Source organism: Haliaeetus albicilla, chromosome 21 (assembly GCF_947461875.1).
Source record: "Haliaeetus albicilla chromosome 21, bHalAlb1.1, whole genome shotgun sequence".
Lineage (NCBI taxonomy): Eukaryota > Metazoa > Chordata > Aves > Accipitriformes > Accipitridae > Haliaeetus > Haliaeetus albicilla.
Genome location: NC_091503.1, coordinates 24,445,930 through 24,461,428, shown reverse-complemented (window position 1 = coordinate 24,461,428; position 15,499 = coordinate 24,445,930). Strand labels below are relative to the sequence as shown.

At 36.6% G+C, this 15,499-nt stretch overlaps 1 protein-coding gene across 2 annotated transcripts in view; it reads right to left on the bottom strand.

Moving 5' to 3' along the window:
- Positions 1-4,000: 4,000 nt before the first annotated feature.
- ATP9B (ATPase phospholipid transporting 9B (putative)) overlaps positions 4,001-15,499 on the bottom strand; it is a 169,333-nt gene continuing 157,834 nt past the window's right edge. Inside the window, exons 22-30 of one of the 2 annotated variants that reach the window (XM_069809226.1) lie at positions 15,245-15,389; positions 14,856-14,920; positions 14,246-14,401; positions 14,025-14,089; positions 12,707-12,815; positions 10,065-10,122; positions 9,176-9,379; positions 6,657-6,689; positions 4,001-5,845 (exon numbers count right to left, since the gene is read on the bottom strand). In XM_069809226.1, the coding sequence (XP_069665327.1) occupies positions 5,709-5,845; positions 6,657-6,689; positions 9,176-9,379; positions 10,065-10,122; positions 12,707-12,815; positions 14,025-14,089; positions 14,246-14,401; positions 14,856-14,920; positions 15,245-15,389 (972 nt within the window). In that variant the 3' untranslated portion in view covers positions 4,001-5,708. The remainder of the gene's footprint in view (positions 5,846-6,656; positions 6,690-9,175; positions 9,380-10,064; positions 10,123-12,706; positions 12,816-14,024; positions 14,090-14,245; positions 14,402-14,855; positions 14,921-15,244; positions 15,390-15,499) is intronic. The other variant, XM_069809227.1, reaches the window with a different exon arrangement.

Below are 15,499 nucleotides of genomic sequence, written 5' to 3'. Positions count from 1 at the left end.
TTTTCCCCAAGAGAGCATCTTGACTGAGAATTCCCAGCTCTCTCCTTCGAGCAGGCAATAGATGATTGCAATAAATACAAAACATGTGTACACGCACTTACCCCTTACAGGTCTGCTCATCCATTAACATCCCCAGCCTTCCAGCCTGAATGGCCAGGAATTCATTTTCAAAAGGCTTCTGAAGTAGTTACCTATAATTTGCTTCCACACAACGCACGTTTACTTTGCAAGATCAAATTCATGCTTAGAACTCGGAGCAAAACATAGCGGGCCCACAGAAAAAACTAGATGTATACGTTATAGAGAAACAATGGAAAGCAGTTCTGCAAGCAAGAATGACAACGGTCGATTTTGTGTACTGCTTGCTTAAAGCTACATGAACATTATAAGCAAAGCTCTTTTTATTCTTACTACTTTTGTCAAGAGGAAATAAACATAGTTTACTGCTAGAAGAATAAAGGCAACGCCATAAATGCTTATCATGCAGCATAGTTATAGAAAACAGTATCGCTGCTTCTTAAAGCAGATGATGATCTTTCTACCAGCTCAGTAATGCAAAAAGGCTAAGCATTCCTCAAATGCGTTTTTTTTCTGAGCAATTTAGAGGTTTACCATTGCCGATTACGACCTCAAGTTGAAAGCATGCTGGAGGACAGGAGGAGACTACAATAAGGAGGAACCTTGGCTGCAGTTTTGCTAGAGCCTGGTCAGGAATGGGAGAACAAAGTAGAATTTGTCAACTCAACTGTGGAGCACGCTCTCATTATTCTGTTCAAGGCATCCGGTTTTCACAACCTCTGCTGTAAAACATTTTGATCAAAACTATGGTTTTGGTCGATGCAGTAGGGAATAGGTCTTTCAGTGCAATTCCCTATTTGAGAAGGATTTTGTTAGCAATTGGCTGAGCAAATCCCCACTCACAATAACAGCTGTGAACCCTGCTGAGGGCATCTGTTGGGTAGTTAATACTTGTTGGGAAGTATCTCGCTTTGAGTGTGTTTTGTTTACAAAAGGAATTCCTACGCTTTTTAACACAGTGTTAAAGATATTGTGCCTCCTGTTTGTTTACATATAATGTTCGATCCGTGTTGTCTTTGTTCACTCGTACTGATTTTCCTCCCTACAGGGGGCTAACGTATCGAAGGGCTTTTTTGATTGCCTTCAAGTTTCAATTGAGTTATAATAATAACAGCCTAGATACAGAAAGGTTATTAAATGAAGTGCTACGAGAGACTGCTGGCCCCATTCTTTCCTTTCCAACCAGCAAAAATAAGGAGAAACTCCACGGAAGCTAAAATTCAAAGGGACGTCAGAGTAAGCAGGACCTACAAGAACAGCTTCGGCAGCAGCAGGAGAGCAGAACAGCCCCTCTCCTCCTGTGGCTATCACTTTTTGGGGAGTACTGTCCAGCCAGACTCCACGTACTCTGCACTAAATTCCTTTGCCCTGCAGAGGCTCTTGGAGCCACGCTAACACCTCCAGACACCTGAAGGGATGCAAGCCTCTTTCAAGTTATCTTCCCAATATAAAACCCAGGAATACAAAGCTCTGCAAAAGTAGGAAAAGAGGTCACATCAGAGGATCTTTGTTAACAGCGCATCTCCAAAGCCTCCAAGGAAGTCTATACTGTCACCTATACGGGAAGCCCTTCCCCAGGCTTGACTCAACATCTTTCACGTGGTAAATATGCAAACGAAGATGGATCAGGCACGAGCAGCCCCAACCTCCAGCGATGAAGGAACCCCGCAGCGTACCCTGTGTGAGCGAGGCAGAGGTGCGCATCAGCGTAGGGATGGAGGATGATCCCAGGAACGCGGTGCCTGGCTCAGCGGCAGAAGATCTGAGGCCGGTTCTTGCCCAAAGTAATGCTAATGCCTGGAGACAGCAAGAAGGTTGCAGAGGAGTATGGAGACTATACTGCTTAGGCCTACTCTAACATGCACAAACGGGCATAAGAAAGAGCAATATATAGGGAAATCATCTCCTATTCATCTGCAGAAGCTGACCCCCATGACTAACAGCTGTTTAACTACATATGTGAATAGTAAAATTCTTGCTTAAATACCTGCAGAACTGGTGTCCAGTCCGAAAAGGTTCCCGACTGCAGAGTTCCTTCTTGCAGATGGGTTTTAAAAGGAGACTGAAAAATGTTTAGGCTGGCACCCTCTTGTGGATGCTGGGTAGGAGGACATTTATAATGCATGTTGGCTCAAGTGGATGCTGCTCATCAAGATAATACACACTTCCTACGTACGTACAAAAGCAACGGCATGTTTTTGGACAACCACTCAGAAATTTTAGGAAGAAAATAGGAGATACCATACAGATGGATTTTGATGGTATGTGTCAGCAAGCTCGGTTTGAACATAAAAACACTGTTGTAAACACTCACATTCATGGAAGAGTGCTACAGATTTAATGTTAAGTATGCAAGGATTTAATTTTAGCTTCCATTTGCAAACTAATACCTTGTGTAGTAAAATGCTTTCCAGCAGTTACATGAACACATAAGTTTAGAATAGCATCAGAAGAAACCAATATAATAATTACCAGTACTTCTTTTTTGCAGGACCTCTCCTTTTTCCTGTGTTCTTCCATCAAACCACATAGGAAATCTAGCAGATGTTTCACTCATATGCTTATGAAACATGGTCCAAATAGGTCAGTATTGCTATGCATGTTACTTTGGTGAAGACATATTTCCTGTTCACGTCTTGCTCCTCCATCCTATTCCAATTCTGAACTTGTTTTCCAAATACGTTTTCAAAGAGACATGATTACCTTTTCAGAAATACGCATCTCACAAAAGTAAACATTTAATAGCAAATAAAACTTAAGGTCCTTCTGGGTGTAACTTGTAGATCCAAGGCCTAAATATGTGTTTATGTAAGTTGATCTGGTGCTCCAGACTTATTCCTGACATATACTGATGTGAAAGGACAACGGAATGAGATTCTTATGAAATAATTTATTCACCTGCACACCAGACATGTTACCATTTTAATCTGTTTCAAGAGCCAGGGATTGCGATGGTACTTAGCTTACTTTGTACTGAAATCCACAATACATTAAAGATTTCTACTGCCAAGGTGTCACGATACTTAAATTCTGTATTGATATCGTTCCCTGTAAACCACTGTGATATGGTAGCACTACCCCTTTACAGGGCTGTAGTGACATGAATGAATAGAAAGCAGACTTTCCTGCTATACACAGTTTTGCAGTGACTGAACCTCAAAAGCAAAGAAAGTCATCTGAATCGGACTTCTGCAGTCTTCAAAATAAAGTGCTAGCTGAAACTAGACCTTTGCTGTATATTGAAAATACTCTTAAGAAAGCAGGCACTCTAGAGAATTGACTCCACTTTTGAAAGGCTTTTATCTGCGTGTAGGATTTATACATCTGCTACCACGCTAACCTCACAGTTTTAATGCTGATGATTAATATAACGTACACTATAAATTCTGTACACATGGATACGATTGTATTACGGTAACACTATCACTTTCATACTGCTAGTTTAATTTCTGATTTTTTTCTCATTTTCTGCCTAATGTCAAAGATGTGATGTATAGATGAAAGATGACCAACTCTAACCTTTGCTCATCCGCTGAATCTTATGCATGTGGTTGCGAGCTCACAATGTATAAGACAAGAAAGTCTGAAGAAAACATCATCAACATCTCAAAACAACTGCACACTGGTGACTTTTCTTAATTGCTTCAAAGTAATTACCACTTATTGGGGAAAAACAGAAAATTAAAGCGAATCAGCAACAAAAATATCACAGGACTAAACCAAAAATATAAACCAAGAGTATCTTGCCAAAACCACATAAAATGAAGAAAAGGCTTCTGCTAGTGTGCACGAACAGTGACATCTTGTGGGGGTTGTACAGAAGTGAGTTTACAGAGGGACAGAGCAAACTAGTCTGCAATGTTGTGTAATTAAAAGAAACGCTACTTCAGTAGTTTATTTAATACATATACCATTAATAATATTTGGTAGAAATTAGGCTTTATTGCTTTCATAATGAGGAATGAAAATAAAAATAAAAATTTTAAAAAAAGCGCAGATAAATAGCTAGTAAGAAAAACTTTCAAAACAAAAATTAATGGAGTGGAGTCCAAATAGCTCTGCAGCAGTTTCCTCTGCTCTCCCAGGAAGTAGTTATATTTATCACTTAAATATTACTCATCCAATATAATAATGGCATAAAGACAAACTTATAAGAGACTAAACAAAGAGTTATGTTCTAAAGGCATACAGTCAAACATAAAAATGACATCCATATTAAGTGTTTTTTAAAAATACACACATAAATATTTAATAAAGAAAGCATGGATAATTATGCTCATCTTTCCACTGAGTAACAGACTATGCCAAATTCGTTATATGTACTTCTTGAGAAAGCAAAGTTATATCACAATGGAAAACTAAACCAATATATCCTACTTTCCAGTACAGTATGCAAGATTTGGACCCTTCAGATTGTATCAGAGTATATGAGTTTCTGGAACAAATCTTCCACCGCTGTAAAGTGTCATAACTCGGCCAAGATACCCAACTCTGACAGTTTACAACAAACAAAAATGTTTTGATTTTTTTTTTTTTAAACAAGTTTGCACCCAAACTAAGTTATAAAAACATAATGTTTACAGCTTGGAAGATGATAGATTTTCCTACCATAATGTTCATGTGTTCGTCTTATTTTCTTTTACCTGAGTAACCTAAGTAAACAGATTACAAGGCAATTTAAACATATTAGCTAATACAAGGTTTACTGGACTTCTCATATATAGAAATGTACTTTGACACTATTTGCAGTTTTACAAATACAAAATGAATAAGAATTTTAAAACATATTTACTGAGCAGCCATGTCTTTGCTATCTGTACAGATCAATAGGTGCAGTGGAATTATGTACAGAATTTATCATTTAATTTTTAAACAGCTTTTGTGCAACCTGGCTATAATGTGCATTTAAAGAACTGCTGTCGACATCACAGATCTGTAATTTACTGGTGCCAGAAATGGAGAGTACAGAATAGGACAACAGCTCCTAAAAATAATACTGTGCTATGCAGACATCTGTACATAATTCAAATAGTGCATATCACTCAATGTCTGATGAGGAATAATAGTTAGCTGCTAATACAGACACGGGCATTTACAGGTATTAGGTTTGTTATAGCAAGTATGGACGAATGAACTTTTCCATATATAAACATTAAAGGAAAGGACTTCAATTAGGAAGTTATGTAACAATTAAAGAAGTGAAGTTATGTAATAAATAACAAAACTTTCAATTCAACTTGCAGAAGATTAGTACAGTAGGAAAAAATCCTTTACAGTAGCAAAAAATCCTTTACAGTAGCAATGAAGCCATTCAGAAGCATTGTCAAATCAAAGGTAATTCGGTTTAATTTTATAATCATAGCAACTGAAAGTAAAAAAAAAAAATCAACATGAAGAAAATTTAGTTTATCTCTGATAGTCTTGTTAGTGTACTTCTGTGTTATTGTACCTGTCAGGTGTTTCCTCCTCTTTTTGTGCTCTATTCACTCTATCACTTTTGATTTCGATTTTTTTTTTTTTTTTTTTTTTTACATTTCTTTAGTCCAGCATAAATCCATAGACACTAAAGCACAGTGAGTGTGCAATTTGCAGACTGGTGTGAGTGAAAAACCACAGGAATATAATTACTTTTACGAGGTAAGCTTGGAGTAACTTGGAGGAGAAAATTTGCGCTTCAAGTACTTGATAATGTAAAGTGGAAGACAGCTTACAACAGTGATTGCTGACACTTTCCACAGGAAGGTCACAGTTGTGATAAAGGCAACATCTGCAGAAACAAAAAGGGAAAATAAGTAATGGGAGCTGGTAACATGGAAACTGGAACTTCTATAGTACAAAGTCAATAAAACTCTCTTAATTGTTTGCTTATGCTATTGTTCAAGAGCATGCAAAAAAAAAAAAAAGAGCGCCACAAAACAACAGAAGGATAAAGTTAAAGTTAACCTCAACGTTTTGTTTTTGCCAACTAATTTCTTTAGACAGGAACTTCACAGTTCCTTTATGGTCCTTATACTGTTTTGCAGCACAAAATCATTCTAGGGGAAACAGACTCTCAGTTTAAAAGCAAAACTTTCTCATAATAAGAATAAACCAGCTTATTTTTCTGCTAGTAAGAATGGTTTTTACCCACTATAGTACAAGTTCCCAGAAAAACAGAAATTCTGCTACCATTTTGGATCCTTTGTTCCATATTCAGATTACTTTTCTCTGAAACAGTCACAACAACCAGACTGAATGATTCTTAAAACCTTAGAGATTAAATTAGAGCCCGAAAATTTAAAGGGAAAACCACGTAGTGATATTACCACAAGCCACACCGAAAAGCCATTTTTTTGTGACAAACGTTAACAAGAATGGTGACACTCTACACTTGCTACTGAAAATTTTTTACCATATTTATGATGGTCAGGTCATACTTAATTATCATGGAAAGATCCCAGAACCCAGGTAATCTGAAGAACTGGGTTTTTTTGCCTTTTTTTCATTATTTACAAATGCATATATTAAATAATCTACTACTCTTTAATGAATTTTTACAGACTTAAAAAAAGCGTCAAGAAAAGTTAAACTTCACCTACCTAAGAAAGCTCCAAAAGACACTCTGCCTATACCTGTTTCACAAAGAGGGAGAATGAAAATGAAAGGATAGATTTACAGAAAATATGAAAGTTATAGGAAAAAAGAAAAAAACCCAAACAGGTTAGCTACACAAAAAGGAAATGAAAAAGATGTTAGTAGCATTAACTGGAATATTATTGCCTTTCACATGACATTCAGAATATTTTAAACAGCAATTAAACCAAAACATTTTGAAAATACAGAGATTTCATATTTGGTCATGTTTTAAGGTTGTAAATAGGTAGGCAGTTTTCTTACATTTGACTTCAAGGTATAATTTACTGTATAAACAACTTGGTCAGAACTGTTTTAATGTGAATGAAAATTCACTTCAGAAAATGCAGTAAAGAAATGCTTTGCTGCTCCAACTTCACTCATTAAATATACTTCGTATATTAGATTTCAATGTATAAATTTGTTATACAGTTTTAGCCTAAGCCTGCTCAGACATACTAAAAGCCTATGTAACATATCATAGAGACATGCCTAATAAGGCCATTGTGTGCAATTGACTCAGAAACCTAAAAACTTATTTACCTCCATGAGTCAGAGCCGTAGAGCAGTGTCAAATATTTTTGTCTTTCTAATTTGAGTGCCCTGTCATAGTTAGGTTACCATTTCTTTGGGAGGAGATTATGCTTGTAAGGAAATATCGTGGAAAGAAACAGTTTATTTGCTGATGAAATCAAGCGCTATTGGACTTGATTGTTTTCCCTGTTACATGGAAGTCGTTCTACACCTTGAACTGTAAACCGTCACTTAGGTTTATACTACGTTCCATGCACATAAAAAGGCTCCCTCCCCCCAGTTATAATGTGACAGATTAAGTAAGAGTAAAGCATTAAGCAGAAGAGAGACTAACTGAAATGCATTTTCGCAGATTAACTGATGAATAACACGCAGTAAAATACATCTCTACAAAAGCCTGTGAAATTGTAGCCTTTTCAGTACCCTTAATGATGAAAAATACAGAAGTTAAGTCCCCAGGCTGCAAGAAGCCATGTACTCAGTTGCTTGGACTTGTCCAGCAAATACATGCAGATAGTAAAGCACTCCCCTCTACGGAAACGTTTGCAAGCAACAAAGTCCCTGTAGCTTTTACACATCTGTGAACACCACCTAAAGGTGCTTCTCCCTGAACAACACCTAAAAATGATGGAAGGACTGGCTGTCACCAATGCTAAAGACTTACAAAGGTGAAGCAGCAAGTTCTGCTTTATGAAATTCCTGGAAGTTTGGACTAAAGAGCCAATACCTGTATCTGTTCTTGCTTGTTCCTTTCATTTGTAATCTGGCTGTGGAGATTCAGGAATCAAGCCAATAATGTCTATCAAAGAGTCTGTGCATCAGCGTCAGAGAAAAGAAAAAGGTACTCTGGCAAACCTGGAATAATGTACAATACAAGTACCAAGCCCAGCAGGGTTCGTTCTTCATTAAAATTTGACTCCTGAGAAATCTGGGAGGTAACAGAACACCTGGGACAGGCAGTGAAGCATTTACTGATTAAAAAAATAATTATATAATGTAAATACACTAGCCTAGTGTTGAATACTTGGGACATGAGAGAGCAAAAGCAGAACTATGAGACTCCTAGAAACTACCATGTAACATTTAATTCTGCTATGAGAAATGACAGTTGAAGAAGGGCAACTCCTTACTCATCAGCTCCTGGAAAACAGAGAGGGAAGGAGCTGGATTCTATTCCTTGTGAGGTATAATCAAAATTGTTATATATATTTCTGTAAAAGTTACATTTGTAAAATCACACCGACATAGCTGTTTTTATTGAAGAATAATTTGATATAGAAAGAAATATGTATTATTTTGATGCTCAGATCCTTGACTGTTAAGATTTGCAGTTAAAATGTGTTCTTTCATCTTGTGAACTACAAACAATCAGAACCTTAAGACACAGTATTGCATGCTGCAATTTAAAGCAAAGAAAGCTTAATATAAGCTTAATATACTTATGAAACAATGATTCTCATATAAAGTCTCTATCCTAATAGCCTTCTGTCTCACTCTGTAGCAATACTTCAGCTCTTTTAAGCTTGTGGGTTAGATCTAATGAGGTCCGCTTGGTCTGGCGTAAAAAACAATTCACCAACACAGTGAAAGATCCTGATTTTTTAAAAATCATATCCATTTCAATAGTGCAAATCTCGAAGCCAATTTAAGGTATGCAGTTTGGACTGTCAAGATCAGATCAAGGGTGTAAACAGCATGCATGGTTTGAGTAAAGTTTATCATCTAGATAAATCATACTAACAGGAATAAAGATTGTCAGGCTCTAGGAGACAAGGATAAGAGAAGATTTTAATCCAACATTAATTAAGCCTAATTTCAACTCACTCATATTTCTTATGGAGAGAGCTGTATTTCACAAAGCATAACATCACCTATTCTTAATAAAAAAAAAAGTAGACAAAAAATATTAAAAAGCACAGTTCTTTGCTAAAATACTTTTACTATTACTCACCAAAGTATTCATTTAGAAATGCAAGAGAGGCCACATAGCAGCCAAGACTGAGGAATTCAGCCACCACCATTAACCAGTGCCATGTTCGTATGGTCAGTGCAACCATCAAGAGCTCAGTCAAGATTAGGGCAGTGAAGGAAATGGCAACGACATGTACAAATTCAGATTCAAAAAGCAGCAGGGCTCCATACATCAGAATACCACCTAGGAAAGGCACACAAAGTTAACAAATACACTGTGCGATGAAATTCTAGTGTACCAGTTTTTACCACTGCACACTGAACATTTGATTGCTTATTACGAAAACTTGCCCAGTAATTTTTTTTTATAACAACATTAATCTTTCTAAAAGAACAGAAGTGATATTTACTGTACTTTGTGCATGTGAAATAAAACAACCAAAGTAAAGCTGTAAAGAAATAAAACTATTAGAAAATTAAACACCTTTTAGTGCAATATATGATGAACCGTTAATTAACCTCATTTTGTCAAGTGCCTCCAATAAATGAGACATTGTTGAAAGTGTAATTACTTTTAACTGATTACATAATTCAGATTTCTTCAACAGTGCTTCTGTCATTCCATGAAAGAAAACTACTGTGTAAATATAAGCAATGTGATAAGCACTCATTAAAATTTTTCTGGATTAGCATTCAGTTAGAAACATGTCCTTTTTTAGGTGATACGCATCAATAAAAATACCAATCCACGCCGTGTTTTGAAGAGGCCTGGCACACTACAGGAATATCGATTTACGAGATAAACAGAAAGCAATATATGTAACTGCTGATGAAATGTTAAGCTTTGGGAATTCAACCTGCAGCTGAAAAACAATATTGCTAATAGCAGACAAAAAATTCTCAGTTCAGTAAAATTAGGACTCTCCTACCTTGGTAAATACTGATTAAAACCCAGATGAGGAAGGTCTTAAATGACAAAGATCTTCCCTAGGGGAAACAAGTAAGAGGACAGTTAAACACAACTTTAAAAAAAAAAATCTACTCAGTTCATGTATTTTTAATAGTTAATCACTAGACAGATATTTGTCTGTTTTGTAAATTGTAGTCTTCAAAAAAAATAGCATTGTGTACCTACTGACCTAAACCTCAAGCAAAACTGTAGTTACTAGTCACTTCTAAATGTTGGATAAACTGTCTATTTGCATTTACAGAATAAACATATGACTACTGTAAGTTTTCAGCAAGTAACTATTACCAAATACATTTGAAATCTTCTTGTGATTGTGAATGTTATAGATTGAAACATACGCATAAATCAAAGAATAAATGCTGTACATGTGCATATCACTTCTGCATTCTGTGAGGGCACTGATGAAATATGTTAGAACTGCAAAGGATAAAATGGCAAACAAAGCAGCCATTTTGCCACAAAAGAAGTGATCGCTCTAAACAGGCAAGAATCAGCACTTTGTAAAGAAATGTGCTTCATTGCTGTAGAAAGTGATGAGTTAACTCTTTCTATTACTTCAGTAAAGGCTAAAACATATTTTTGGATAGAGAGAGTTCATGGCAAGGTGTTAAAGACATTTTTGTAATTCTGTATATAGCCTAGAATGTTGGTGACAAACTTGAACATATGGGGAAAAAAAATCTTGTACAAGCACCAAGAAACATTAATTTTTTTTTTTCTCCTATGAGTGCCTACTCATCTTCATTTGAGTACTGCACACTGCTTCCACCTTCGACCATAGCTCCCCAATTAGTGAGATTTGGGAAATAAGAATGAGCTTGAGTTTTAGTTCACCTTTATGGAACAAGAAGGGGTAAAGTCACTCCTGAGCCTCTAGGGAATGCTGCACAACAGGCTGTGAATCATTTTCAGATGAAAGCTGGGAGCCCTCCTGCTTGTACTTCCTTTCAAATGTTCATCAGCTTTTCTAGCTCTAACTCCATAGGAACCGCAGTAACAGTAATACTGAATCAGTGCGTCCTCCGGGGTACGTGGCCACACCTGTCTCTCTGAACCTTGCTAATTTTCTCTTCTTCTTGCACCGGAGCAAGAGCCTGTCAATGACTTGTGCAATATATCTTATTCTTTTAAAAGTCTAAAAAGCATTTTTGTCACTAGCGTATCCCGGAAAAGAAACCAATTCCTAAGAATACAATTATAGTCCACGTCAACATGTGTTTGAATAACACTAGCTGAATAGCATTGGTGAAGATTTGCATTTAGAGTCCATAATTTGAAAAATGATGTGCAGAAATACGTAGGACTCAGTGTCATGACTAAGGCATCATGATCATAAATTGTGTTAATAGACACTCACAATAAGATCACCTTGTAATAGTGAAGTCAAATGTAGCACATAAATAACTTTTTGTACTACTCATCCATAATCATTCACTGATCATCATCTGCCCCACACAATGCACTGAACTGTACTCTCCAGTTTTTCCACATTCCCTTTGGTTTTAATTCTGAAGAGAATTATTTGGGTTCTACTTATTTAATACTCATAGAGGTGCAACATAAACTGGGAAAGCCAATGATTCAGCACGGCCAAGAACTGTCATTTAAGCCTAAACAAAAAACTTAGCCTGTATTCATCTACCCATTCTGGGCAGTTTCTGAGTACAGGTTAACTTCTAGCTTGGGAAATAAGATGCTTCCAAGTTCCCTCAACAGGTTTCCACTTGCAAGCTTACAACTTCCTTTAGCAGGTGTAAGACCATGCTTTTTTTGAGATTAATCATAGGCTGAAATCTCACAAAGAAACTAAAGATTCTGAAGAGGAGAAAGAGAGAATCAAGATCTCCAAGAGATGAGAAAAAATTCTCCCAGACTAACATAGCTAATAGCTAATTTAGTACAATTAAAAAGTCAAAGGCTCTGAAAAGTTTGGATCCTCTTCGACTACAGTCTGCTTTTGAACTTTTAGACACAACTTCAAAGTATCTACTATCCCTAAAAAGACCATCTGCTTCTGCCTTGGATCCTAACTTTTCTAGCTGACGGTTTAAGAAGGAGCAGAAGTTCTTGAGATTTGTTTCACTTTTGCAGGTAAAGAAATTACATACTTTCATTGTTTGCAGGTATGTGCAAACACACAGAAAGCAGTATGATTTGGTTAAGATATATCAGTTATCAGTATCTGTTATTTAAAGAAAGTCAGCTTTTGGAGAGGTCAGTAGTAATATCTGGGGGTTAGGCGAAAAAAATAAATATCTATACATTAATCTACCAGTTAAAAAGGAAAAAGGAGCTGTGAAAAAGTAAGCATAAATAACTCCAGACCAGAGATCCTGGGACCAGACTGAAAGCAAGTTTTACATTAACATACCTTCATGTTTGAATTATTTCAGTCCAAATGGTGACTTAACAAATGTATTAATAAAACTCAATGGAAGATTTGGTACTGTGGATTATTTTCATAGTACAAAAGTCTGCATTATATTAGTTGTGCATCTGTCTTGCATGGAATATCTTAAGAAAATGATTGCAAGAATTCCCAGTTTTGTACACTGGCGATTTCAGCATTTGTTCTTATCTGAGCACTGAGGACATTCCTACCTTTGTGAGATCCTTATAAAGTTCTGGATATAGCAATGCCATTTCTGGCTTCACATCCTGATCCAATACTAGAGAGAAGACTGGAAACATAGTATATATAGTTGCATACCTATGTGAAAGGAAAGCACATAAATTGACAGTTTTGTATGATAGGATTTTAAACTATCTACTGAGTTCAAGTCTTTTTCACGTAAGTGGAATTAAACTGGTTCTTCTACCCAGCACTGAGGTAGCTTACTAATACAGCTTTATGCACGCAACCTGCTCTTCTGCTTCTGAGAGCTGCCAGTCATGAGAAGTTACAGAGCTTTTATACGTTCAAAACCAGTAAATACATTTCTTTCTTCTATATATATCACCCAAGCGTATCGCCTGTTACCATACTCCCTGTGCACTTGCACTTTGGACAACCAGTTCAAAGACCTGACATTTAAATTCATCCACAGACAATGGCATGAAAACTGAAGAAAAAAAAAAGCACTATATTGTGGACATCATGGTATAGGTAGGCGGATGAACAAGAGTCCTAACAGCTCTGTAAGGGGCTTTGGATTTCAGTATGCACATGCCAGATGTATACTTTAGTATGTACTTCACTAGAACTTGGCACAAGTATTTACAGACATTTTGGAGAGGTCTACTGCTTGCCTCTGCAGAGTCTGGTGTAAGCAGACTTTGATTTGACTATGATTTAAGTTACTATTGATTTAGGTTGTTATTGTTTACAAGGAGTATAAAAAGAAGCTCTTAGGACAGAAGGAGCAGAGAGCAGGGACGAACACAAATATATTCACGCCCCTCAGCTGTATGACTTGGGCAACCATGTTATTAAAGCAGCTTCTGCAACAAGACCAGGGTGCTCCTAATCCTGCATATGTTGACCTGAACGGAGATCTGTGTGGCAGACTCGGGTAGTGCACTCTCAGAGGATATTTCGTAGTCAGTAGCTTCAGCTCTATTTTTAACAGAAAAATCTGTGATTCTCACTGAGGCTTGTATGGCAATCTGTGTAACAGCTGAAACTGGTCTGGGAGACTTCCTCTATTGTTTGCACCCCATATGTGAAAAAGGTTATACGGTATCATCTTCTAAGGCTATGCAGATCCCTCTCTTCAGAGAGTTGATAACGAGGCTTCGCCCCTCATACAGTATGTATTCAACCTAGTTTGACTTTTCGTCGTAGACTCATTCCAGGTTTTGGTAGTGTACCAATGATAAATGTATCAAAAATGTGGCAGACACCAACTACATGATGCTAATTAACAAGTTAGTTTGCTATATTTATTACCAGGTATCTTAAGTGTTGATTTTGACTTACCCTACCATTAGGAATCCTTGGTACAAGGGAACAGATGCAAAATAGAAGACTGATGAAAATACAGCCTACAAAAAGCAGATAATTACATATATTTAATATAATTCTATATACAAAACATTACAATAAAGAAAAAAGTAACAACACTGGTTGATTAATATTTTGTGACATCTCAAAGACAGACATAGTGTTTTTAACTATTCAGAAAACAAAGTTTTAAATACCTGCATAGTTGAAATAATAAGGCCCCGGTGCATGACAAATTGACCTAGTGCTGCTGATCTTTTGTAACTGTTTCGACCATGTACCATCAGCAGCCTACCTATGTGTTTAAACTGTGTGATAGAAAAGTCAGCTGCTAGGGAAGCTTGTTTTCCCTCCTAGGACAAAACAAAAATATTCCAAATATGAAACCCAGTGTAAAAGATGTGTTTCAACTTTCAAAATTCTAAGTGATAATTAATTTTAAAAGTCAAGTTTGTTCCTGCTTCAGACATCAACCCTGCAACGAGACACAAAGGACTCTTTTTTGTGCATATTCTAAGATGCAGTGGCTGTAACAAGTAAGTTTAATCGCCTATCCTGCTTCTTTCCAGTAAATGCTACGCAGCAATAACTATAGTTTTTTCTGCTTTTCTTGCTTTTTGTATTTAAAAAGATAAAGCAGAGGACATGGAAGCAAAGAAAATATTAGTTCAAAGACTAAGCATTTTTATCATCTTACAGCATACTTTAGAAATGATCAATTCACTACTGTTTAAGAATAAAGCTTCTAATCCCATGTTACTATACTACTATGTGGCACATCTTTGACAATGAAACTGTTAACATTACCTTGCCTTCAATTCCAATTCCACAGTCTGCTGCTTGGATCATGCTGACATCATTTCCTCCATCACCTGGAAAATGTCACTGCAATATTCAGCTCTTCAGAGGTTTTACTCTCCTGGCCTTACAGTATTTTAGAAACCTCTTATATACCTTTAAATTCCTATAATTAATCTATGGATTATGATTAACTACTTCAGCAGTCAAGACTTCTTTTCTGTGGAATAAAGAAGATAACCACACCTTTCTCATGCAATGGCATTTTCTGCTACAGCTACATAATACCTGGCTGTTGATAAAGTCTCCGGTTTTAACTGTTTCTCAATGGTGCCACCTACTGCTTCAATTTATTACAGATCTTAGCTACTGCAAATGAAGACCATGCCAACAGTTACCTATTGCACACGTGCGTTTTCCAGTGTGGTGCTGTAACAGTTTCACAATATGAGCTTTTTGGGTGGGAGAACATCGGCAGCACACTACAGCAGGACACTGACAAGCCAGCTCTACAAATTCATGCTCATAATACTTCAGACAAACCTAAGGAAAAAACATACACTCGCGTTCATTTACGTATGATTAAATACTACTACAGGTAGTATAACACAAACACAGTATAAAGAATTCTTTTACGAAGTTTTGCTTGCACG